General features: G+C 51.9%; 1 protein-coding gene across 6 annotated transcripts in view; it reads left to right on the forward strand.

Annotated features, from left to right (window-relative positions):
* The window catches only part of MGLL (monoglyceride lipase), a 248,328-nt gene that overhangs the window by 168,433 nt on the left and 53,833 nt on the right, over positions 1–26,062 (forward strand). For 5 of the 6 annotated variants that reach the window (XM_045052040.1, XM_023250083.2, XM_023250084.2 and 2 more), the window contains exon 3: positions 2,854–2,960. The exons of the other annotated variant lie outside the window; for it this stretch is intronic. In XM_045052040.1, coding sequence (XP_044907975.1) covers positions 2,854–2,960 — 107 coding nt within the window. The remainder of the gene's footprint in view (positions 1–2,853; positions 2,961–26,062) is intronic. 6 annotated transcript variants of the gene reach the window in all.

Genomic DNA, 26,062 nt, shown 5'->3' on the forward strand with positions numbered 1-26,062 from the left:
CCCAGCCGACCCCAGAAGCGTCAGCTGGACAGGTGTAATCTGCCCAGATTAACGTCTGATCAAGAGCAGGTAGCCAGATGTTCCGAGGAGCAACGGAGACAGTGTGAAATGTTTCTCTTATATTTTTAGGAAACGGGCAGGGAGGACAGATGCCAAAGGCAGATGAGGTTAACGCTGGTATTTTGCACACTGTTCAAAGAATAAAACGTGTAGCCTGGTGAAATAATCCCGTGCACTTCTGCCCCTGCACAACCTGGCGAGTGGAGCTGTCGAAAGAAACGGGCTTTTGAGTGAGGTGTTCATTCCCTTAACATACATCCGCCTGCCCCTCTTCAGTGCCACCGGGGCCTGGGCTACAGCACTGGTTCCGCCAGAAGAAGGTGGACACGCCTCCTGGACTCTTGAGCCAACCTTGAAGTGGAGGAGAGAGCCAGGAACCAAGAAAGCAAATGAATTGCAAAACAAGGGCAAACTGTGATGTGCGGTTACAAACCAGTGCAAATAATGGCAGAACGTGCTGTGTGGTGAGGGGCCAGTGGGGGTCAGAAAGGCCCAAGGGAGGGAGGCCACCCCAGGTGGGGTGGAGAAGAGGCCTCTTCGAGGTGATGTCTGTGTGAGGAGCAACCAGGGGAGATCTGGGGGCGAGCAATTGGGAGAGGGGGCTGGCAAGGCCCCAGGTCCTGAGGCGGGAAGCACCAGGCGCTGCCAAAGAATGACTGCCGGCCCCTCGTGAGGACAGGGAGGTAAGGGGGGAGGTGGCCATAAAGAGTGTGGAGGCAGGCAAGGGACAGGGTGACTTGTGCTCTGAGCCCGCTGGTGGCTGACCAGTGGGAGACCTGAAAGCCGGAAGTCACGTGCTGTGATCTGTATTTGCTGTGTGACTTGGGCAATAAATTTAACTTCTCTGATTTGCATTCTCAGCTACAAAGAAATCAAAGCCTCAGACAACTGTAAGGGTTAGAAATCTCGTGTGTGGGGTTAATGGAGGAACTGACGTACCGTAAATGCTCAGGAAGATGGCAGCTGTTTTCCCCCCTTCCCCCTTCTCCCCCTCTTCCATCTCTACTCCTCCCCGCCCCACTCCCTCTCCACCGCTCCTCCCCCTCCCTCACTTTTGGCAGAAACTGGATGGGTGTTGCTCACAGCGTTCACTCCTAGCCCGAAGGGGAATCTAGCATCCTATGGGCTTATGCCAAGAATATGAGTCTTGACAACTGTCTGTTTGAGAATCCAAATGCCCTTTCATCAACCCCCACCATGGCCAGGCTGACTCTGGCTAGTGGAGAAGCTGGGATGAGTCACAGCACGGTCGTGCTAGTGTTTGGGTCCCAGAGTCACCCTGTCACACTGAAGGCTTTCCGGGGTGACGGGGTGCCCAGCCAAGCTCTGCTTCCAGATCCCGGGGCTTCTCCTGCACAGATCATAGGTGCAAAATACAGCCGTTTCTTTCAACACCTCGCAGCCTTCATTCGTTCGTTCAAAACAGCGTTTGCAGAATCTCCACTGTGAGCCCCAAAGTGTGCTATCTACTAACGCTAAAAGCAAGGGAGACATGACGTCTTTGCATGTCCTGGAGAAGGTCATAACTGGTGGTGGAGGGAGGCAGAAAGCAGCGCCCGTCCTTGCGTTAACAGAGGGATCGCAGGATCCCCGAGGAGAGAGGAGACTTCGCAGAGCCAGTTGGGGGCTGTAAAACCTTTCACAGACGAGGGGAACCTTCAGGCTGGGTCTTGAAGTAAGGGGAGGAGTTTGCCAGACAGATAAGGGGGGAAGAGAATACGAGGCACGCACATACTACAAATTCCAGCTGCCTGTGGAGGGATGGGTATTTAAATAAACTATTACAAACATGGAGAGCTGTATGTCAGTTAGGGTTCTTCTCCTCACACGTACGGAAAAGCCAGTGACCTACCTCAACAGCATAGCAGAAGGCGGGGATAGGGGAGAATGCTGGTTTCAGGTCGGGCTGGATTCAGGACTCAAGCGACAATATCAGGACGTGGGGTCCCTTCTTTACATGGCTCTCTTCTGTTGGGTTGACTCATCCTGTTTTTGCCGGACGACTGGAGCCCCTCGAGGCACACAGCCTCTGTGGCTCATACCTGGTGGGAAGCTGAGGGTGCCTTCTCCTGCCTACCTGAGCCAAAGCTCTGGGGTCCGCTCTGATGGGACCCAGCCAGCTTGGCTCGAGTCACCTGCCTGTCCCCGAGACAGGCCGTGTCCTGATTGGTTGAGGTCTGGGTTGCCTGGGCAGCTGGCTTGGAGGAAGCTGCCACGTGCGCTGTGCCCAATGCGTTGGCATAAAGTAGCTCCTTGACCCTCAGGAGCCCTGCTCCTCCACCAAGGGAGATACTGTTTTACAGGCGAAGGAGTGAAGCATCGTGGGATGGGTACTTGGCCAGAGAGTTCACAGGAGAGCCGGAATTTGAGCTCCATTCCATATAGCCCTGAAGCCTAGCATTTTTTTTTAATTACAAAGATTTTTTTAATGCTTATTTATCTTTGAGAGAAAGAAAGCATGAGTGGGGTAGGACAGAGAGAGAGGGAGACACAGACTCTGAAGCAAGGCTCCAAGCTCTAAGCTCCAAGCTCTGTCTGCACAGAGTCCAACGCAAGGCTTGAACCCACGAACCTTGAGATCATGGCCTGAGCCGAAGTTGGATGCTTAACCCACTGAGCCACCCAGACGCCCCACCCTGAAGCCTAGCATTTTAGAGCAGTGCCCTTTCCCTCATGCGTTTAGCTGGAGATTCAGTCTCCACCTCACTGGCGTCACAAAAGCTCTGTGCTCAAGTTCAAGCTGTGCTCAGTGGTCCACCACCTTCCTAACCGGGCTCCCTCTCACCCCCGCAGGGCCCTCATCTTTGTGTCCCATGGAGCCGGGGAGCACTGTGGCCGCTATGACGAGCTGGCTCAGATGCTGGTGGGGCTCGAGCTGCTGGTGTTCGCCCACGACCATGGTGAGTACCCCCGGGGGGACAGGGCCTGCGCTGCCGGCCGGTGCCTGACAGTTTGGGAACCCCCTCTCCTATCACCTCTCCTCCTCTGTTATTCTCTTGTGAATCCTGCAGTGACAGTGGGAAGAGATGTTCTCCATGAGTGTTTCTGGGTTAAAAAAAAAAAATCATCATGTAAACAAAAAAAAAGATGTCTGACCAGCAGTTTCTGTTGAGTCTGGGATTGAATGCAGGCTGATTAGAAATCTCCACTGAAAGAAACCAAAGTCAGAATCTGTTTATATAGGAACTTGCCCCAGGCCAAGGAATCCTCTCTTGCATTTATAAAGCACTTTCGGTACAAAATGGGCCCTGGTCTTCTCCCAAGGGACTTCAGATGGATGTGATGTAGTCGGTGCAAGTACAGTTCAACCCCAGTTTAACCACAAGACGTTTACAAAGCATTTCAAACCAGGAGAGCAGGAAAAGTCTCAAAGGACATGCGGTCACACACAAGAAAACCCCAAACGCACATGCACGTGCGCACACATGCGTGCACACACATATAAATACACAGGCAGGCACATGTACACACACACACACACACACACACACGTCCCCAGGCCGATTCTTCGATCCTTTGCCCCATAACAAAATCCACCATAACCGTCAAAAGGCCATGTTTATTGCCTAACTCAATATGGCACGCCTTCATCATTTTCGTAACTTCCCTCATGGTTCGGAAGTCTCCCAGCTTAGATCTTTCTTTGCCGAACAGTCTTTAAAACGAAGCGTTCCCTGTGACTGAACGTGGCGATTTCTCCACAACCGCGATGTAGAAATCCATTATCCCGGTCCAGATCCAGCCATGCGGCTTCTGTTTTATGTGATTTGAAAATAGATAATTAAGTGACGCTGCTGAAAAGAGGGAGAGGGGGGTCAGTGACAGGGCCCAGGAGTCCTTGCAAAAGGGAGGGAGAGCGTATCAGTACAGAGAGACGCTGAGAAGCTTGCTGGGGCACTCTGTGGATACCAGACTGCAAACGTGGTTTACCAAGAGCCCTTCTTAAGCCATATATGCGCGAGCGTCCTTGTAACTGAGACTGTTGACTGAATTCTTCCTTATTATGGTTGTAATGTTCTTTGGTGCTTTGCAGATGGTCCCAGTAATATTTGTGAGGCTGTTTGAGATGTGATATTTGAGGACTAACCCGATTTTCACGATGGGGACGGTGTCATTATTAACTCTGGCACTTTCCACAGTGTGTGAAGGCCCAAGTTAGGAATGCCTTTCTTCCCGTTGTCTTTGTCTCTGTTAAAATCTGTCGCAACCATCGTCTCCAGCTTCAAACTGAACAACGGAGGGACATTCTGAAAGCAAAGAATAATTAATTATACCCTGCAAACACTGAACACCTCCAACCAGAGTCTCACGTCTCTGTTGGGAGTCTTGGAGTCAAGTTACCTTCTTACGAGCTCCCCCTTGGCCACATCTGTGGGAGCGAGTACCTGTGGTGCCTGACTTATTTTGCCTGACTGTGGAACTTTGGAAAAAGGCTTCCTTTTCTGAGTAAAAGGAGACGAGAAACAGCCCACCTTTCGCTGTCTCCAGAAGAGCATCTAGGATTGAAGCATAGCTCTCCGTGGTGTTCTAAATATAGTTCAAAACCGGTTGTTTATATTCACCTGTTTTAAGTTCCTTGGTTTATCGGTTTCTTCCAGGGACTCATTGGAAATATCTCCGGCAAGTGCCAAAGGGGAGGTGTTTTATTCAAGAAACGAACCCAGTTGAATGTGTGTGTGGCTTGGGTGGTCATCTACAGACGAAAGTGACTGTGGCTTCCTTGGTAGGAGAAAGCCGTGTGGATGGGCCTTCATGGCGGGGTCTTGTGCAGGCTGGAGAAGTGGATATGGGCTTAGTGATCTGTGCTTTATTCCTTCTTGCTGAGAAATGCGGAGGAGGAGGGATTTGAACCCAGAATGTAGATTCTAAAGCCTGGCCTCCTTTATGACAAGATACGGATGATATACCAGGCATGAACACATGCAGGGACATATACAGCCTTCATTCTTTCCAACGTAACTTTTCAATTTAAATGGAGCATAGGTGGGGAGAATGTCAGGCATTTACTGGGCCAGCTGGAGGTACACAAAGGGTTTAAAAATGCAGGGCTGAGAAAGACTGTTCAAGGGCTCATGGTCTCTCCAGGATGAGGCCGCAGCCCCCATGTGTTCAGGCACACTGCCATCCTGCACTCCCGTGCATCGTCACCGCAGACTGTTAGAACCTTCACCCCAGAAAGCAAGAGGGCTCAGGCGCAAACAATACCTGGGTCCCTGTCTCCGCTAGACTGTGACTCCAAGATCGCAGAGACCTTATTGAACCATTCCAAGCCTCTGTTTTCTCATCCACCAAATGGGTGAGGCAGTGCTGTAATACACCAAGGGTTGTTGGGAGAGAATGCATGTAGAGGGCCCAGCAGAGGGTGGAAACTTCTTCCCCTTCACTCTGCCCACCCCGAAACCCCCTCCAGCCACCATGCAGACCAGCTGGTGAGCTATGTCCCCACCCTGGGGCCTCCAAGGCTCTGAGCAGGACCAGCTGTGCATCAAGCTCTGCACTAGGCACTTTTCTTTTTTTTTCTTTTTTTTTTTAATTTTTTTTTTCAACGTTTATTTTATTTTTGGGACAGAGAGAGACAGAGCATGAACGGGGGAGGGGGAGAGAGAGAGGGAGACACAGAATCGGAAACAGGCTCCAGGCTCCGAGCCATCAGCCCAGAGCCTGACGCGGGGCTCGAACTCCCGGACCGCGAGATCGTGACCTGGCTGAAGTCGGACACTTAACCGACTGCGCCACCCAGGCGCCCCGACTAGGCACTTTTCATACGTTCTACTCCTTTTTTATTTTTTAAGTTTTTTAACGTTTATTTATTTTTGAGAGAGAGACAGAGACAGAACATGAGCGGGGGAGGGGCAGAGAGAGGGGGAGACACAGAATCTGAAGCAGGCTCCAGACTCTGAGCCGTCAGCACAGAACCCAATGCGGGGCTTGAACCCACGAACCATGAGACCATGACCTGAGCCGAAGTCGGACGCTTAACCGACTGAGCCACCCAGGCGCCCCTGTTCTACTCCCTCTTAACGACTGATATTTTGACTGTTTTAGAGGTGAGGGTTCTGAGGCTCTGTAGCCAAGGGGGCCCATTCTCATTGCATGAAAACACTCCTACCAGTCACGCAACAGAGGCCTGACCCTCGTACCTGAACAAGACACGTATCTTTTTCTCCCCCGTCATACGGACACCACTGTGCCACCACTGCCCAGGGCTCCCTCTGCAGTTCTGCTCAGCTGTTCTTAGCTTGTGGCTTTTGTGCCTGTGGGTACCAGCTCCAACCTCACGTTCCAAGCAGGAAGGAGACGTGGGCCGCAACACAGAGGAAGGGGCCGGGCTCATACCAGGAAAGCTCCTGGCACATTCCAGCTGGGTCTCATCTGCCAGCGCTGCATCACACGGCCACCGCTAGCTGCAAGGAAGGCAGGGAAGTCTCATGTGTTCGCTACATATCCGCTGGTACAAACAGAACAGGGCTCAGTAAGAAGGAAGAGGAGAAAGGACCTTGCCAGTAGCCATCTCCTCTTCCACAGCACAATTCCAGGCTGGCCCAGAAAGAGCATTTCCCAACCGTTTCTACTTTGTGTGTCTTCTGGGTCTAACCGCATCCCCCGTCTATCTTATCCATCCCGTTGTTTCGTAAGGTTTTGATGCAGAGGTCTTTGTTAGCATCATCAGTTGGCAGTGGTTAACGTTCCTAACCGTGCGTCAGCCCTGGGTCAGTTGCTCTACAAGCACAAACTCATGGAATGGACACGGTAACTGATGTCTTAATGGTAGAGTGACCTGTGTCCCTCAGAAAAAGTAGGCATCCCCTGTTAGGTGCTCCTCTGCGTAATAGCGTTCAGCATCCCCAGTGGTAGTTCCGTCCTCTGGAGGAGACCGTCTTACTGTGTCGTGTTAGTCCCTTGCTCTCCCCCACCGACTGCTCATCTGCTGTGTGGAGCCCAGGACTGAGGCAGAGGGGAGACCTCACCAGTGTCTGCTGAACGAAGGAAGGAGTTTCTGATCCAAAGTTCATCACCCCACACATGTTTTAGACATCCCATAGTAGGACATCCACATGAAAGTATCCACAGCAGCGGGGCACTCTTGGGTCTCATCCCTGTGGAGAGGACCGAGTGGAGTGGCCACTGGAACTCTGAGACTGGTGGCCAAGGCTGGGGGCGGGGACCACCACCCAGTGAGGCCGGAAAGTGATGTGGATGGAGACTGGAACAGAGGAAGCCTGTAAGTCCAGTGTGCCGAAGAGGGCACGGTGCCTCAGAGGTACACGGGCTCCCCGATGCCTGGAGTGCTGGCAGGGTGGCTGGGTCTTGTCGGATGGGTGGGAGCCCCCCAAGAGAAGAAAGGGTGTGGAGAGGTTCTCACTTCGACTGCCCATTGACAGTCACTGGGGAGTCCTGGAAAATACCGACACCTGGGCCCTCTCTCCACAGAGACTTGAATTTCTGAGGTCTTTGATGTGTCTGGGGGCAGCGAGGCTTTTGGAATCGCCCCAGGTGGTTCTAATGTGCAGCCAAGGTTAAGAACCATGGTTCCAGGTGGAGGAGACCATACACGCAAAGAGTGGACACACAGTATCACGTGCTTATGTTTTATTTAGGTAGAAATCTGAGCCTAAGGATTCTGCTGGATCCCAAAGTTTAGAAGCAGTTACCAGGGGGGCAGGGGGTACAGGAGCAAAAGCCCCTAGCCTACGAAGCTCGGGGCTCTGGTATGAATCCCTTTGGACGCTTGGAGCTCATGAGGGAATTGAAGCGGGGAGTGACAGGCTGGCTGCTGGAAGCAGGGAGGGCCACCAGGAGACTTCGGGAGCTGCCAGGAGACGGGACCCAGGGCAGGGCCCAGCAAGGGGGAGGTGTGGGCGGATGGAGTGGAGGAGCTTCCGGGACGTCTGAACAGGTGGAAACACCAAAGGATGGGATTTTCTGTGCCGTTCTAAATATAGTGCGGAGAAAACCAGGGCTCGTGCTTACACCGTCCCTCGGTCACCAGCTGCTCGCGGTGACTCACTGGAAACCCCTCAGCCTTCCACGCAAGCTGAGCGCCTGGTGTGACCATGAGAGAGGGGGGCCCCCCGGTCCCACCTGGAGGCCCCGCTGCGGGCGGAGGCCGACACGGGGTCCAGCCTGGAATGTGGGCAGCCTGGCCTGGTCCGGGCGACAGGGCTGCTGCAAGGTGGCCCTTCCCGGCCGGCAGCCTCCCACTTAAGAATAACATTTGCTGAGGCCGGGGCTGCTCTCTCTCTATTTACAAAGTACCAAAGAACCCTTCTCAACTGATTAACAGTGAATTAATTATCCACAAATATTTGAGGGAAAGTGTTAAAGGGAGTTTGTTTTATTTTTTCTAACTAGCAGGGGTGTGTGAGAAGAGGAAGTTCTGAGGGAATGTTTGTGGGCGGCAGTCGGGCCCCATTTTCTCGGTGAGGGGGCCCTGCCCCGTCCCACGAAGGGTATTTAGGAAATTCGGGGGAGGAGGAGAGATGGTATGTGTGTTTTCCAAACACGGAGACTGTTTTGAGTCAAGGTCCCTTGCGGGACCTGTTCTAAAGATCTGTCGCCATCCGTTACAGGAACATATTTTTTGGGTGTGCGAAATGTTTGAGAAATGTGTCGGCTTCGCTTGCCTTAGTAAATACGAAAGTGAGAGTAATGGAGTGAGTGGCCCCTTGATACTTCAGGAGTTCAGGGGGCCCAGCTCCGAGGACAGGCCACCGTGAATTCGCTGCAGGGATGACGCAGAGGGTGGTGGAGGGTGGGCCATGCACCTGCCATGTCCCTGAGAGGGCTTTGCCCTCCCTTCCTCCTTCTCCCCGTCTTCTTCCTTTATAATCCAGGTAAGCACACCCAAGCCTTCTATCTTGGATATAAATAGCTGACATGAGTTTACGTGGCCACTTGCCTCTTTCTTGACTAAAACACAAACTTTCACGGCTTCAGTTTGCTTGTCTATAAAGTGAGGCTGATAATAATAATAATAATAATAATAATAATAATAATAATATCGTGGTGGGAGAGTATGAGCAGAAGCAGGGTTCTCAAACTCCAGTAGGCAGCAGTGTCCACAGAAGGCTTGTGGAAACTCAGACGGCTGGGCCCCACCCCCAAATTTTCTGATTCAAGTGGGAAAAATTGCAAGAAGGGGGCCAGGTTCACCACAGGTGTTGGCTTATGTAGAATTTCTTTTAAATTACAGTGTTAGATGTGGTTAAAATCGGAAATGTAATGTTTTTTTTTAAGTTTATTTATCTTGAAAGAGAGAGCAAGCATGAGTAGGGGAGGGGCAGAGAGAGAGAGGGAGAGAGAGAATCTCAAGCAGGCTGTATGCTCTGTGCTGAGCCCAACGCAGGGCTCGATTTCATGCCCATGAGATCATGACCTGAGTGGAAATCAACAATGGATGCTTCACCAACTGAGCCACTCAGGTGCCCCGGAAATGCAATATTTTCAGTAAACATTCAGCATCTCAAAAACCAGATGTAGTAGAAGAACCTACTGTGTGCTGGGTCTGTGCTGGGTACAGGAATATGGAACTGGCAGAGACCTAGTGATGGCCTCCAAGAATCCCAGTACAGTAAAGGAGACAGGCATGTTTTTTTTTTTTTATTTTTTTAATATTTATTTATTTTTGAAAGAGAGATACAGAGTGTGAGCAGGGGAGGGGCAGAGAGAGAGAGAGGGAGACACAGAATCCAAGGCAGGCTCCAGGCTCTGAGCTGGCAGCACAGAGCCTGACGCGGGGCTCAAACCCACGAACTGTGAGATCGCGACCTGAGCCGCAGTCGGACTGACTTAGCCACCCAGGCACCCCCAGGCAGGCATGTTTTAAAAGAACAGTGAGTGGAGGCGCTCCTCCAGCGGGGGGGCTTTGGTGGAAGTCTGTCTGGGGGTAAAGGGAGAGAGGGTTTGAGTTTGCCCGGGGGGAGGGATTGTTGGGAAGATTTTCATAGTACGTGACACGGTGACCTTGGCCAAGTCACTAAACCTCAGTGAGCCTTAGCTTACCCCTCCCCCCAACTCCCGCCCCGTAACGGAGCCATAGTGTCTAGCTGATGAGGATTACACAAACGTAGTCGCTGCTGGGCACATACTAGGTGCTCAACAAATATCAGTGCTGCCCTCCCCACTCACTTTTCTCTTCATCACCAAACACTGTCTTTCTTCTTCACTTCCCTCAGATTAAATGGACAGTTTCCATCTTTTCGGCGACCAGTGGCACGCACCTGGCATTGTATTTAATCCAAATGCGATTCGGCCCATGCCGGGTGACTCTTGCTGGGCGTCACTGCCTCAGAGGCAGCTTCTTCATCAGCCTGGCCGGGGGGCTTTCCTTTGGTGGCGTCCGGTGTCATCCCCTCTGGTCTTTTATCTAGCCTTGATTTCATTTCGTAAGAACGCTAGACAGTGATTGCTGTGGAAGATTCACCATGAGCACTCAGCCATCCGCTTGGAGATCAGGCACATCGTTTACTCCCACTTTGTGGAAGGATCAAAACAGTGTAGCCCTTTGGAGGGCCCATAAGGCAAGTCTGTAGTCTGAATCCTGAATCCTGCGTTTGTGTCAGGGCCTTCGAGATGGATGCTTCCGGAAAATCAGTGCCACTGTTCTCATTTCCGTGCTGGAGTCTGCCTGATAATGTGACACCTGGTTATTTTTCGAAAGGAATTCACCCCAAGGGAGTATTCATTCATTCAAAATTATTCATATGGTCCCTGAGATGGAAATATTTAGGGTTTTCTGGTAGGGAGAAAACAGACATCACTCTGTGTCTCTGGAAGACACAGTTTCTGGAGTGTTCAAATGAGTCACTTGGAGGAGGAAAAAAAGTCAAATTACTTACGTGTGATGCTATGTTTAAAAAAAAAAAAGACTGAATAATTCTAGGGAAAGAAATTCTTCTCAGCACCATGGATGGCTCTTTGTCGTGGTTCAGGAACTGAGAAAAGATGCGCTTAATTATAGTGTGTACATGGGTTCTATTTAGGAGCAGGGCAAAAACGTAGACCTTGGTGTCTGCAAGACCCAGGTTCAAGTTAGTTCAACCACTTAGTTGCTGTGTGATGCTGGGCAAGTTGCTTAACCTCTCTGCATCTCGGTTTTCTCATCCAGAGCAGAGAAGACCCAAGTCTCCACCTACCCCATAGTGTCAGGAGCGGGAGACTAAGTGGGATAATCCATGGAGAGTGCCTGGCTCACCTTAAGTACTCTGTAGATGCTGGCTGTGGTGGGGTAACTAGTTATTAGTCATAGAAAAGCCTGAGTTTGATGCTGGTCGCAACTCCACACTACTGAGTATAGTTTCCAGATTTGAAAAGTGGATGTCACTGTATTTGCCTCATGGGGTATTTGTAAGTCATCACAGGCTGAAATGGTATTTGCATTCAATTAATATTTATTGATAGTTATTGTTCCCCTGACCACACAAAAGGCCTTGTTTAAAGTTTATTTTGAGATAGAGAGCACACACGAGTGGGGGAGGGACAGAGAGAGAGAGAGAGAGATAGAGAGAGAGACAGAATCCCAAGGAGGCTCCACACTGTCACTGAGGATCCCAATGTGGGGCTGGAACTCAAGAACCACAAGATCATAACCTGAGCTGAACTCAGATGCTTAACCCATTAAGCCACCCCAGTGCCCCAAAGGCTTTTGAAACATTGCCTTGTTTGGCCCTCGAGCCAGCCTGGAAGTAGGTACAGTGATCACAGGTGAGGAGAGCTCGTGAGCACCCCAAGTCTTCCCTCTACCCCACAACAAAGCACCAGTAGTTTCCATTTGGACCCTAACTGTGGGCCGAGACTGTCCTGGACATTTCCCACCCTTCCTGTCACTTACTCTGCACAGCATACCTAGAGCTGAGGTGTTTGTAGGCTGGTCCTCTAGTCAGGGCGGCAGAGGAAAGGAACACAGGTCACAGAGGCTCACAGTGCCAGAGCCCCTGTTCCCGGCCTCCCCCCGTCAAACGTGCCAGACCTGCTCTTCTTCTTTGGCTTCACAGAGCCCAAGGAGCCTGCTGTGTGGACGCTCTGGGAGGCGAGCAAGTTCTCCCTGGGGCCCTCCCTTATTGTGTCAGAGCAGGGTTCCTGCATCCGGGCAGAGCAGGGAGGACGGCTGGCTCAGGTATGGGTGGATGGTGTTCAGTCACCACAGCAGACAGGCCTGGGCGCTACCCAGGAGGCCCTGTGTGGGGATGGGACATCCAAAACTCACATGGGCCTGTCCTGGCTCCAGGCGTGGGTCATCAGGGTGGGGCCAGGGGACACTGCCAACTCCAAGAGAAGCAGGTGGCACTCGAGACGGCCGGGAGGGAGGAAAACTGGAGGAGAGGGGGCAGGGTATCGGTGGTCCTTGCAGAGGAGGCCCCACGTGGGCTGAGGCTTGCACTGCAACGGGGAGGCCAAGGTTGGGGGGGCGGGGCGGGGCGGACCACAGCAACCCTGGGCAGAGTTGCAGAGGCAAGGGCAGGACACGGGAGCGAGCTTCCCTGTCACAGGCTGGCGCCACGGTCATAGGAGTGTCCTCCCACTTTAAAGACGGGAATGCTGAGCTCTGGAGAAGCAGAACACCAGGCACATGGTGGGAAGGGCACACTGGATTCCCTCCACTGTCCAGGATGGTTGAGCAGCTACGACTGAGTTAGGGGGTCAAAGCTGGGAACCAGGTGGCCGGGTGTGGGCAGGACTTTGGGGATGATGGTCCAGCCACACAGTGTGCTGCTGCCCAGAGGCTCACCGGTGGCTGGGACCAGGGCAGGGGTTAGCTGCTGTCAGGTGGATCAGCTCCTAGACTTCTAGCACCATCTTCAAGCAGCTTAGTGTTGCCCACAATGGCCAAGGGTACTTCAAGGCCTCAGGGGCCTCAGCTGCCTCCTAACATACAGCTTTGTGCAGACACTGGCCAGTGGCCACGCCCACATCTGGGCTGAACCTCCACGCCCCCCTCAGGGACCGGCCACCTCCCGTGCCAGCCGCTGGCCTGCCGGTCCCCACCGAGCCCAGCTGGCAGCCTCAGCTCCCTGCAGGTTTCCTTCCCCTCTTTGCCCTCTGTGCTCGGGTACCATCTTTCACTTGCTTGAGGACTCTTCTCCCACTGTGTATTTTTAGTTGTTTGTTCGTGCATTTGCCTCCTCTGCTAGACTCTTAGTTCCTCCAGCACTGGAACCGTGTCTTTTTCTCTTCCTGTTTCCCTCACATAGCTGAGATTCTGGTCACTTACTGGGGGGAGGTGTACTGGTTTTGTGAAATAAATAGCTTAGCAGTTCCCTGAGGATAGCGCCCCGTCCAGTAGGGTCCCATCTCTGGGAGGTTGCAGGATGGGGGAGCAGTGGGAGGGAACGAGGTGTAGCAGAGGTGGAGAAGTCTCCAGAGGAGACTGGAAGGTGGGGTCACCGTGGCAGAGCTTAGAGCAGAGGAGGAGATCGACACCCTCCACATCTGCACCTGCTCAGTAGCCAGATGTGTTGAGGAGGGCCTTGTGATTGGACAGCAAGGGTCCCCGCCTGGATCGGGGGAGGAGCCACGTCCTGGGCAGCCTTGGCCACAGTAGGGTCCCTCGGGAAGCAGGGGGCACACGCCTGGGTGTGCCTGGAGGCCTTGCGAGCGGGTTCCCAGTCTGGCTGAGTCAGAGCTGGCCTTGAACTTGCAGAGCCCATGCATCTACCGCGACCACTGGATTCTGGCCAGGCATTGTTAGTGGCCAGTGTAGCTTTGTGCTGTCAGGAAGGTTGATGCCTTTAGTGGTCATCTTATAACACCCTCAGTCGGTGCTCCCGCAGATGCCCGCACCGGCATCTTCAAAACCTGCTTTGGAGATGACGTGCCTTGTAGAGCCTTTTCTTCCCTGGAACACCTGTTCCCTGGCTGCTGGGTCCACGTGCGGGCAGGCCTAGTGGACCACCGAGGGCGCATCAGCACGTGCCCTGCCACATGCTCCACGAGGCCAGCTCCTCCCTGCCACACGCCAGACACCTTCTAAATTTAAACACTCTGCCCCCAGCTTAGGTAACAGTTACCTTGGATTTTTTTTTTCCCCATCTGCAAATACTGAGTATTTTCCTAAAGACATTCAAGTCGGATGAAACACACACGTGTCCCCAGTCACTATGAGGGACATGCAGACTCTTTTTTTTTTTTTAATTTTTTTTCAACGTTTATTTATTTTTTGGGACAGAGAGAGACAGAGCATGAACGGGGGAGGGGCAGAGAGAAAGGGAGACACAGAATCGGAAACAGGCTCCAGGCTCTGAGCCATCAGCCCAGAGCCTGACGCGGGGCTCGAACTCACGGACCGCGAGATCGTGACCTGGCTGAAGTCGGACGCTTAACCGACTGTGCCACCCAGGCGCCCCGGGACATGCAGACTCTTGATGCACGTGTTGAGACCAAGGACAGCAGGAGGGGAGTGACCTAACGTGGTGGCCCAGGGTGCCAGGGACCCTGGAGTGACCTCCTGGGTTCAAATTGCAGCTCCTACGCTCACCAGCTGCAAGGCATGGCCAAGGACCTGACCCCGAGTAGCTCCACTTCCTGACGTGCAAGGTGGAAACAGCGTTAATGGTACCGGATGTAGAGCCCCTGTGGGTTACCATCTGAAAAGCCTTCGGACCAGGACCAGGCCCGGGGGAGCCTGTCAGCAGGTGGTCATACTCATGACCGGAGCTGCAATAATATCATAGTTACAGTCATGTATCAGTCACTGGCAAAGCAGCAAGCTGTGTGAACCTGCAAGGAGGGCCCTCTTCTCTTCTAGGGGGACAGGGGCAGGTGCAGGCTTCAAGGTCCCGCCAACAAACGGCAGGTTTGGGCCCAGACTCCGGGCTCCCAGGACCGGGTCCTTGTGCATCCCCCAGGCTTGGACAGTGCCACCACTGTCCGTTTGTAAAGTGACAGTCAAAATAACTGGCTGCAGATGGACCAGAAAAAGGAGCTCCTCACAGAAATTTAAAACAGGCAGGGCCAGCACTGGCTGCGTCTGAACGTGTCCCTGGGAGGGGCCCGGTGGCTCTGCCAAGGCCCACGCCGGATGCCTCAGGTGACCGCAGGGGCTTCCCAGGGGAGGGGGCAGCTCTGGTTTGTGAGCCCTTCTGAAGTAGGAGCTCCGACAGCATGTGACCAGGACATGGCTGGCCCGCCGAGAACTAAAAATAAACGGCCGCTGGGCTGCCAACTGGCAGGGCAGGCCCAGAAAGCACAGGCGAGGGGCGAGGAGCAGGTCCTCCTTGGACTGGAAGCGGGCCTCATGACAGCAGGGAAGGCGGCTCCAGAAGTCTCTGGTGGCAGTTTTTAAGGGTACCTGTTACCAGCTTGGGAAAAATAGATAATTAGCTGCAGTGTTACGACATCCTTCTGGAAGGTTCTCATAGCCCCTGCTTAATTTCATTTCTGCAAGTTGCTTCCAAGGCTGGCAGAGAGATCTCTGCCTTGACTCACGGACGAGGGGCCAAGACAGGAGCGGGAGGGCCAGGGGCAGAATCCCCGCTCGCAGCTCCGGAAGCCTCGCAATCAGTGCCTTGATTTCTCTCCTATTAGTGGTAAAAGAAAAAATGTAAAGGCAACCTGAGGACCCCAACCTTGCCCGGGATGCTGAGGCGCATTCAGATCCCCTTGGCAAGCACCCTGGGCTGCCACACATGCTCAGTGCTTGCCCAGACGTTTGAGAATGAGGAGCTCTGTGTGTGAAGATGGGGCAACTCTGAACCTGGACAGCTGGGCCCCCAGAAGCCAGGCCAGTGAAGTGAGCGGGTATGATGTTAGAGGCCCAGGGTGACCTGGGTGGCCGTGCCTTGAGCTAGGGAGCCAAGGCTGGCTGGACCTCCGTTTCCTGATCTGCAAACACTGAGGCCAACGTCGCCTCCGTCCGGGGCCGTAGCTGAGAGACTGATAGAATGCATGGACACGCGCACGTGGAAAGTGTCTGGAATGGAGCCTGTGTTCTAGGCCGTTCCACAGAGCCCCTGGTGCAAAAAGTCGCTTCCCCTCAGCCCCGTGGGCTCCTACCCCAAACCCAGAAGCAGAGGTTGGGCAGCAAGCGGCACTGGCTGCTGGAGAAGGGGCACCCCCTCACTCATAGCATCTCACCCCTGCCCTGAACCAAGCAAACCGCCCCAGCGCAGAGGCTCTGTGGAGACACAGCCACACGGGAGAAGCTGGTCTGCCCCGGGCACTCCAGAAAGCAGGGCAGTGGGGCCATCGGCCTCCCCACGGCTCCCTCCCTCACTGTGGGTCCCTCTGCCGGCACAGTAAGTGCTCTGAGAACACCAGCCCAGGCTGCCCATCTCTGCGTCCTTCCCGGTATCAGGATATAATAGCTGCTCCATGAGTGCCTGCTTAATTACAAGGCACCTGATAGAAACGGTGTTTTCTTTGGGTCTGCCCAAGTTTCCACTGGAGAACTGTATGTGTAGGTGTATGACTTGGGACCAGAAGATGGGCCCTATTTAAAGGAAATCAAATAACACTTGTCCACCTGGGAAAATCTGCCCTCTCCATGCTAGTCATTTTTCCACGGATCACCGCCCCGTGTAATCCTTACAATGTGGCACAGGCAATGTGCCCATTGAGGAAGCAAGCTCAGAAATGTGCAGTAACTTGCCCAAGGCTACACAGCCCTCGCGTGCCAAGGCTGCTTCAAGTCCCCATACCCTCTCGCCTTGCTGGGATGTCAACTTTCAGAAAACCATCTGGGGGCGGGGTGCCCACACAGGCTCTGTCCGACCAGCGAGGGCCCTCTGGGTGCCATGCCTCTGAGCAGCCCGGCTTGTGGCGCAGCCCCCCGCAAGTGGCCCCAGGGTTTCTGCACCATCTGACAGAAGCACCAGAGCGGCTCCGGGAATAGCTTGTGACGCGCAGTCTGTCGGGGTGTGGTGCCAGCTCCCCAGTGCGCACCTTCTGCCGAAGCTCTGCTCAGAGATGCTCAGACTCCCAGAGGTGGCACCTGAGCCCAGCCAAGAGACCGCCAGTGGCCAGGACCGAGTCCAGGAGTAGGAACACAATGATTTCACCCCAATTCCTCAGCTCCTACACGGGCAGCCATGCGAAGTCCCTCCTCTGAGCCCCACAAAGGGGTTGGCTCCCTGTTTTCAGCTTGAGCTCAGCTCCAGGTGCTCTGTAATGGGACTCTCCTGGATGGAGGCAGAGGGACTCAGGGCTCCGCTGTGTGGCCAAGACTAGTCAGTTGACCTCTCTGAGCCTCAGTTTTCCCATCTGTGCAATAAGCCTGAGACGTCCCCTAGGAACCTTAAGTCAAAGATGTCAGCACAGACTCTGCTTGTAATAAGCGTAGGCTGCAGTGTCCACATAGTTCTGCCCCTTCCTTCTGATCTGCTCTCGTCTGGGAGGTGGCACTCCCACCGGATGGCTGTCTCTACCATGCCACTAGCTTCCCTTCTTCAATGCAGAAAGCCAGGCCTGCAGGGCTGGGCTGCCAGCAAAGACTGAGAGCATGAGAGGCAGGGGCCAGCTGTCTCTCTTCCTGGAGTTGGGGAGAAAGTGCTGGATCATTTAGGCACCATAATAATAATTATTTCTTTTCCTAGTTATTGTACAGATGTCACCCGATCAGAAAAATTGCTTAGAGGGTTTATTCAGCGGAAACTTTCTCTTTCACCAAAAAAGGAGAGGAATCCTCCACAGCTCTTTATCTGAAGGCCAAAGGGATAGATTCCAAGGCCCCTGGGTGCAGGGAGGGAGGGGTGGCTGGGCTGCCTGGCAGCAGGTGGGGCTGTGGGTCAGGCCCTCCCTCCTCCCAGCTGACCCACCAACCAAGAGCCCCTGAGGTCATCAGGCTCCCTGGGCTCAAAGCATCTCAGTAAAATGACACTGCCTCTGTGAACTAAAAAAGCCTCTCTGAGCAAGTGAGATGAGACGTGAGAACACACCCGTGGTCAAGAGTTCCAAATGACCACAGGTGGACACAGACATTTTGGGCACGTAACCCAGAGGGAGGTGAATGGAGCTTCACTGAACACCTGCCATGGGCCAGATACAATGCTGCGTTTTGTCACACACTGGTGTGTGGTACAGGGGCCAAGAGAGGGATGAAAATGGGCCTGGGGAGGTTAGAGACGTTGGCCAGTTAGCCGGGTGCAGAAAGCCAGGGCTAGAAAGCCAGGGCTGAGACAGCCCCTCCCCACCCCAACCCCCAGCCTAGGTGTTTCAGCTGCTACAGTCACAGAATAGGAATACTGGTTTATAACAAAAGGAACTATTTGAAATAGCTGCTGGGGGTGGGGAGGCGCCTGGGTGACTCTGCAGTTAAGCGTTCGACCTTGGCTCAGGTCATGATCTCATGGTTCATGAGTTTGAGCCCCTCACTGGGCTCTCTGCTGTCAGCACAGAGCCTCCCTCTCTCTCTGCCCTTTCTCTGCTCATGCCCTCTCTCTCTCAGAAATAAACATTAAAAAAAAGAAGAAAAAATAGATGCTGGGGAGGTGCCTGGGTGGCTCAGTCGGTTAAGGGTCCGATTTCGGCTCAAGTCACGATCTCACAGTTCGTGGGTTCAAGCCCCGCATCAGGCTCTGTGCCGACCGCTTGCTCAGAGCCTGGAGACTGCTTCAGATTCTGTGTCTCCTTCTCTCTCTGCCCCTTCCCTGCTCGCATTCTGTCTCTCTCCCTCTCAAAAAAATAAGTAAACATTAAAAAAAAATTTTTTTTAAGAAATAGCTGCTGGGGACCTCCCAAATTGTCCTCACCTACAAGAAATAACATTTACACTCACATCTTCAAAAATGATATTTCCCCTTTAGTAATAGCTTGTCATTGACAAGATAGATCAACTGGTTTTCCCATCAAATGTATCTGATTTTTAAGGCCCTTTTAAAAAGCAAGAGAGTAAAGACAATTGTCACTTCCCCCATTCTCCTCCCTCCACACAGCAGAATTGTCAAGAAAAGAGACTGACACTTTGTCTTTCAGAGCTAACAATGGAATGCACTGGAAGAGAGAAGTGTGGCTGTAGGTTTAATTGTGCAAGGCGGCAGGGGCTGTGCAAGGCGGCCAGGCAGACTGTGGGGGTTCAGTTTGCTCAGAAAACTTCTTACTGTTGACATTTTGCAATTCCTGGCATATCCCCGAGCCTCACTCATAGGCTGTTTGTTCATTGTGTAATTTGTGGGGTACCTGCCATGGCCAGGCTTGGTCTTATGCACAGAAAGTACAGCTGTGAACGAGACAGACAAAAATCCCCGCCCTTGTTAGGCCATAAGCAGGAACAAATGACGTTAGCGTATACAACCTGAAGATAAGTGTTATGGAGAAAAATGAAGTAGGGGTGAGGTAAGGCAATGCAGTGGGGGCTGAGTGCCATTCTAAATAGGCTGGTCTCACTGAGAAAGTGGCAACTGAGCAAAGACCTGAAGGAGGGGAGGAGGAGCTAAACAGGTATTTGAGGGGAAGAGGGAATAGCCGGTACAAAGGTCCTGGGGTAAGAGGGTGGCTGGCTCATGGGAGGAGCAGTCAGGAGACAGGGGACACAGGGTGAGAAGGAGAGAGTGGCAGATACAACAGAGGAGACCATGTAGGGCCCAGGAAACCTCATCTATAAAAAAGAAATAAAAGACCCACGTGGCTGTCATACAAACTTGATGGGATAGCATGTACCAAGCACCTACACATACAGCAGGCATTGGCCAAGTGTGAGCAAGTCCTCTCCTCCATCAGAAATACAGGAGGTCAGCGGCCCGTTTACAGGCTGCCAGCACCACGTGGCTGATGCAGCCGATTCAGAGGGAGCTTGGGTTCAGACCTGCCCTGATTGGCGCCAAGGGGTCCTCTCTCATTAGCATGACCCCCCCCCCCCAGCCTCACAACACTGTTGCAGATTCCTTAGTTCTCCCCAAGGCTCCTCGGAGGCTTTATCTTTCCGAGGAGTTCAATGAAGAGCTTCTTTCTCTCATAGAATCGATTCATCTGGGGAATGATAATACAATCCTGCTGGAGTCTGCAGCCGGGCATCAGGCTAATCTCGGTGGTTTTTAAAGGTGGAGAGTTCCAAAATTAAGGTGGAATCCTTGAGGCCAGGAACTATGTCACTGATTGTGAGTGTGTTGTGTGTTAATATGTTTAATTTAATTTAATTTTATTTTATTAAGTTTACTTATTTATTTCAAGTGTGTGTGTGTGTGTGTGTGTGTGTGTGTGTGTGTGTGTGTGTGAGCGTAAGCAGGGGAGGAGCAGAGAGAGAGGGAGAGAGACAGAATCCCAAGCAGGTTCCATACTGTTAGCACAGAGCGCGACGTGGGGCTAGGTCTTATGAACCATGAGATCATGACCTGAGCCGAAATCAAGAGTCAGACATTTAACTGACTGTGCCACCCAGGTGCCCTGATTTTATATATATTGTATATAGGCATTGGGATATGCCTAACACAGTTTCTAACCATACGAAATCAATCAGCATTTGTAGATTGCTGCTTTCCTGACTGAATCAGTCAGCAATTGCCACAATAATATTATGTAAGACAGGCTCCCGAAACTCATTAGCTGAAGACAACAACTTTGTCTTTCTCCTGTATGTGTAGGTCAGCTGACTTCCAGTTATCTCTTCTTCAAGTCTATCCTCCTCCATAGGCCAGTGGATGGGCTGAGTCTTGTTCTTTCCAGGGTGATGTCAGAGGCACAAGAGAATGTAGAATCATGAGATGCTTTTTTTTTTAATGTTTATTTATTTATTTTTTATATTTTTTTATTTTTTTTTTAATTTTTTTTCAACGTTTTTTATTTATTTTTGGGACAGAGAGAAACAGAGCATGAACGGGGGAGGGGCAGAGAGAGAGGGAGACACAGCATCGGAAACAGGCTCCAGGCTCCGAGCCATCAGCCCAGAGCCTGACGCGGGGCTCGAACTCACGGACTGCGAGATCGTGACCTGGCTGAGGTCGGAGGCTTAACCGACTGCGCCACCCAGGCACCCCAATGTTTATTTATTTTGAGAGAGATAGAGAGGGAGCATGAGCAGGGGAGTGGGGCAGAGAGAGAGGAAAAGAGAGAGAATCCCAAGCTGACAGCACAGAGCCCAACGCAAGGCTCAGTCTCACAACCATGAGATCGTGGCCTGAGCTGAAATCAAGAGTCAGATGCTTAACCAGCTGAGCCACCCAGGTGCCCCGAATTATGTGATGCCTTTGAAAGTCTAGACTCAGACTGTCCCATCATTAGTTCTTCCCATATTTCATTGCCCAGAGCAAGTCACATGGGAGAAGGGAGGTCTGTCTAGAAAAAGACCTATTGACTGAGGCCTGAACCCTGAGGGGTGGAACTCAAGATGATTTTAAATAGTACATAGGCAATGATGCTTTTCTTTAAATTATCTACAGTTATGTTATGATTCCTATATGAGTTAGGAACTAAGTGTGGCTGCTAGACCAGAGATTGGTCACGGTGGTAGATTAAGCAAGGAAAAGTTAATTTCCCTCTCACTGAAAAAAGAAGTCTGGAGATATTCTGAGCCTATTTTAAAATGTAGGTCTTATTATTGTTCAGATGTGGTGAGGCCAACAGATAGTTTGTTAGTCACAGTTCCCAGAGGAGGGGGTACTCGGCACCAGGCAAGGCCACACGGGGAAGCACCAGTGGGATCAGGAGACAGAGGGAGCTGGGAAACTGTGGGCAAGAGCCTTTACTGTGGTTTCCATGGGAAGGAATGGGTGGGGCAGGGTAAGTGGGTTTACAATTGGCTAGTTGGAATAACTTCATGACTCTGGGGCATAGGGGTGGTGCCTAGTTGTCTGATACCTGACTCTGGAGTGATTAGGGCAGGGGGATGTTGGCCTGGGGTGTGAGAGCCTGACAGAGGAGATTGGGGGCGGCAGCAGGGAGTGGGTTCTGGATTGGTTAGTTGGCATATGCAAGGTGCCCTCAAAAGCAAGTTGTTTGGTACTGTCTAGGCATTAGCTAGCCCTAGATGGGGCAGTTCCCCTAGGGTTGGTATGGCCCCAGAAGTCAAAATATCAGAATAAAAGGACATAATTAACACACCCTGGGATGATGGCTTCATTGTGTTATCAAGAAACCAGCTTTCTTTTATAAGCCCCAAGTTTCCCTCTTGGTCCCAAATGGCTGCTAGAGTTCCAGCCGTCACATCACATTCGTGTTTCAGACGTCAGAAATCATGTCTACCATGTTATCAAGAAGCTTTTCTGAAAGTTCCTGCTATCAACTTTCTCTTCTATCTTAATGAATAGAACTTGGTCACATGGCCACACCTAATTGCTAGGGAAGCTGGGAGATAGAGTGCTTTAGCCAGGTACATTGCCAAACTGAATAAATTCCGGTGTATAGGTTACAAAGAAGGAGACAAAGAATAGATATGGGGTAGGCCAACCACAGTCTCTGAAGTTACTTACTGTTTATGGGATGTGACTGGTTTTCCGTTAACGGTAGTGATAGAAAGTATCTTTGATAAATACATTGCTATAAAGAAAAAAAGGGAGTCCGTGTAATAGGGAAATGTGTTCAGTGAATAACAACACAGATGGCCAGGACAGAATTGTGAAGGTGGCATCTTACCCTTTAGGAACCCGCGAGCACATACTTCAGCCTTTTTACTTTTTAACCAACTCTTTGCCTCTTTCGCCAAGAATAGAGCTAATGGGAACACAATTTTAACTTTGGTTTGGCCCTTGTTCCCAGGTCACAGTGACTCATGAGAAGTGAAATTGTTTGAATTCAGGTTTTATCTTCCGCCTTTCTTCCTAGCGTTGAGCAACTTGTGGGACTGCCCTGTGCACGTGGGGCTGTGTAAGCCAAAAGAACAGCCCTCGTGTCTGAGGGGCTCGTCTTAGTACAGTCCCTCCCAGACAGCATGGCTGGGTGACCACTCAAAGCGGGTGCCTTTGCCCAGAAATCTGAGGATGCCAGAAAACACTTAGAAAAAGCAGAACACCCTGCCATCTTGTCAAACATTGCATTCCTCCTACGCAGTCTGCTCACTTGCGTTCAAGGTGAATTTGTAAGACAGAATGTACAGATAGTGGAGGGAATGTTACCGCCTTAGGGGCTAGGATATACGAACCAGAAGACACACAGGGTTAAAAATCCATCTTACGATGGGGCACCTGGGAGGCTCAGTCGGTTGAGCGTCAGACTCGACATTGGCTCAGGTTGTGATCCCAGGATTGTGGGATCAAGCCCCACATCGGGCTGTGTGTTGAGTGTGGAAACTGCTTGAAATTCTCTCTCTCTCTCTCTCTCTCTCTCTCCCTCTGTGCGTCTCCCCAACTCACACACTCTCTCTCTCTAAAATAAAAAAAGATATACGTCTTACAAGATGCCTACCCAAGAAAAACCCTTTCATTCTGACATTCCCCTCTCCTTGTGGTTGTTGGCTGCAGAGTGGGGGGTTGTGGGGAGGCTGGCTGGGAGCCTCCCCTCTCCTCCTAGGGAGGGGAACGCAGGCGTGCCCCCCACCTCCCAGGCCACCTCCCAGGCCATAGCTCTGGGACCCTGGCCTTCAGGACTAACAGCCTCAGGTGCTCAGAGCAGAGCCGTCCAGCTGTGGATTCTGGCCCTGCCATCGGCCTGCTGTGCCTCAGTTTCCACCTTAGTAAAACAGACATGAGTAGTGCCGCTTCTGTGAGAATGAATCCAGTTAGTGTATGTAAAGCGTGTGAGGCACCAAATGGACTTGGAGTGTTTTTGAGTCTTCCGATAGCCCTCGGCAAGAGGCTTAAGGTTTCTCATCCTACAGTCAAGGAAACTGGAACAGAAGTGAAGTATTTCTTCCAATCTTGGGACATATTGGTATGGAGCTTTTTATATATTTGTTGCTTCCTTATTTTGCCTTTTATGGCTGTGAGGGGGCCAGCAGGGCTGACTCCCCAAACGGGAGAGGCTTTCTCGTCTCATCTCGGCCTCTCCTCCTTGCAAGGGGACAGGAGGAGCTCTGCCATGACCTTGGTGGGAAGGTGGGCGCCGAGCCTGGCGGGTCCCAGGCATCGGGGGTCAGCGGTGGGGGCCTTTCGTGGGCTGGGGACTGAATTCACGGAAGGAAGCCACCAGCAGGAGGACAAGCTCAGAGAAGCAGGGTGAGACCAGGCCTTGGGGAGCTGGGAGAGTGTGGCCTCCTCTCCAGGGCACAAAAGTCCACCCACAAGTGCTGAGCCAGCCGCCCACCAGAAGTGATCAAAACACTCCCACATGGCCTGTGGGAGGCAGGGCCTACACAACCAAGGAAAACAGCTAAGCAGCTCAGGGGCCCGATACCGGCCAGCTCAGGCTGGTCCAGGCTGCTTCACATGGTCGGACAGAGGCAGGGGTGGAAGTGGAGAGCCATCGCCAAGCAAAGGGTGTTGAGGCCCTGCTGGGGGTCATGCCCACATGCCCGGCACGTCCCCCTCGACCAGGTGCTTTGCTACCTTGTAGCATGTGGCCTTGGTTAAGTCACCAGGTGGCTTCTGATCCTCGTGTTATTTGCAGAAGGAGCTGTCCTCCCCACAGATTATATGCTGCCCTTATTACTGTCACATTTGCAGTGAGGAAAGTGAAGGTCAGAGGGCATTTGTACACCACTCCCCAAGGGCAGAGCCAAAACCCAGGCATGTCTGAGGCCGTAGACATGCCCAGCTCAGCAGCTGAACTGTGTTCTGTTCTCGGCAAATTCAGGGGCACCGGTGGGCTGTGACCGTCGGAGCAGAGCTGTGCCCACTTGGACCATTCTGTGTGGGGGTAGATGGCCTCCTGCCTAACGCCTGAGAACATCCCTGGGTTCTCAGGACCGCCAGAAAGAGGATATACTACCTTCCACATTGCCAGCTATGGGTGTGGAAGGGCGTTTGGGTCCAACACCTGCAGTCCTCACTGTTCCAGAACCCTCGCGCATCCAAGCAGCGGGAGAGGCTGTGGGGCCGGCTCCGGACGGCACGGGGCGAGGATTCTCTGTACCTCTCCGCTGTTTTGTTACTTCTCGTCGTCTTCTCTTTGGGTTTCTTTTGTACTAACTTCCACCCATATTGTGTCTCCCAGTTTTGCAGGAATTCCTTTTATAGCCTTCCCATAAGAATCTGGTGTTTATTTTATAGTGTAACAGTAGAACTCTTTTTTTTTCTTTTTAGTGCAAGACTGTTGAAGGAGAAAAAAAATTAAGGGCACAAGAACAAGTAAACGGAGGGCAGTTTTTATCCCCTGTAGAAAATATAGCAATTTCAGTGCACATGCGTTTTGGAGTAAAGCAGGAAAGATAACACTATTTGATGAGTCCCATGCTAAGTACATTTGAGGCTACAGAAAAAGGAAAGGGAAGGAGCCCAGGAGAGCAGGAAGGTGACAGAAACCAGAAAACATGGACAAGGGGAGCTTGGCTGGTTTTGCAGGAAGGGTGGTTCATTGGTCTGTGGATTTTGGCAAGTCTCCTTCTGCCTCTGTCCTTTAAAATGCTCACTTGGGGCGCCTGAGTGGCTCAGTCGATTAAGTGTCCGACTTCGGCTCAGGTCATGATCTCACAGTTTATGAATTCGAGCCCCACATCAGGCTCTGTGCTGACAGCTCAGAGACTGGAGCCTGCTTTGTCTTCTGTGTCTCCTTCTGTCTGCTATCCGCTGCTTGCCCTCTGTCTCTCGCATTGTCTCAAAAACAAACGTCAAAAAAGAAAATTAAAAAAAAAAAATGCTCACTTGGCCAATGACACCACGTTTCTGTTTCTATCCTAGAGGGACCTATCAGGTGCACAGAGAGAGGCAAACCTTGTTCTGTGAACAGTCTGGAACAATCCACATGCCCACATGCCCAGAGGAATAGTTAGATCGGCTATTCGTACGATAGGGCACATTCGTACGTTGCTGGTTAAAAAGAAAGAGAGAGATCTGTAATTTTGGCTGTGGAAGGGTTTCCATGATACATTGTTAAGGGTAAAAACAGACAACGGTTTATGGAAAGAAAAAGAGGGTCATACCACATAATTACATGGAGATAACAGACATAAGAATGTGAGTATGTAGAAACATAGCAAAGTGATCGGGGTAGCAAATCTGAGATTGCACTCATGTATTTTGTAATTTCGAATAAATAACAATTTTAA

This window comes from Felis catus, chromosome A2 (genome assembly GCF_018350175.1).
Source record: "Felis catus isolate Fca126 chromosome A2, F.catus_Fca126_mat1.0, whole genome shotgun sequence".
Lineage (NCBI taxonomy): Eukaryota > Metazoa > Chordata > Mammalia > Carnivora > Felidae > Felis > Felis catus.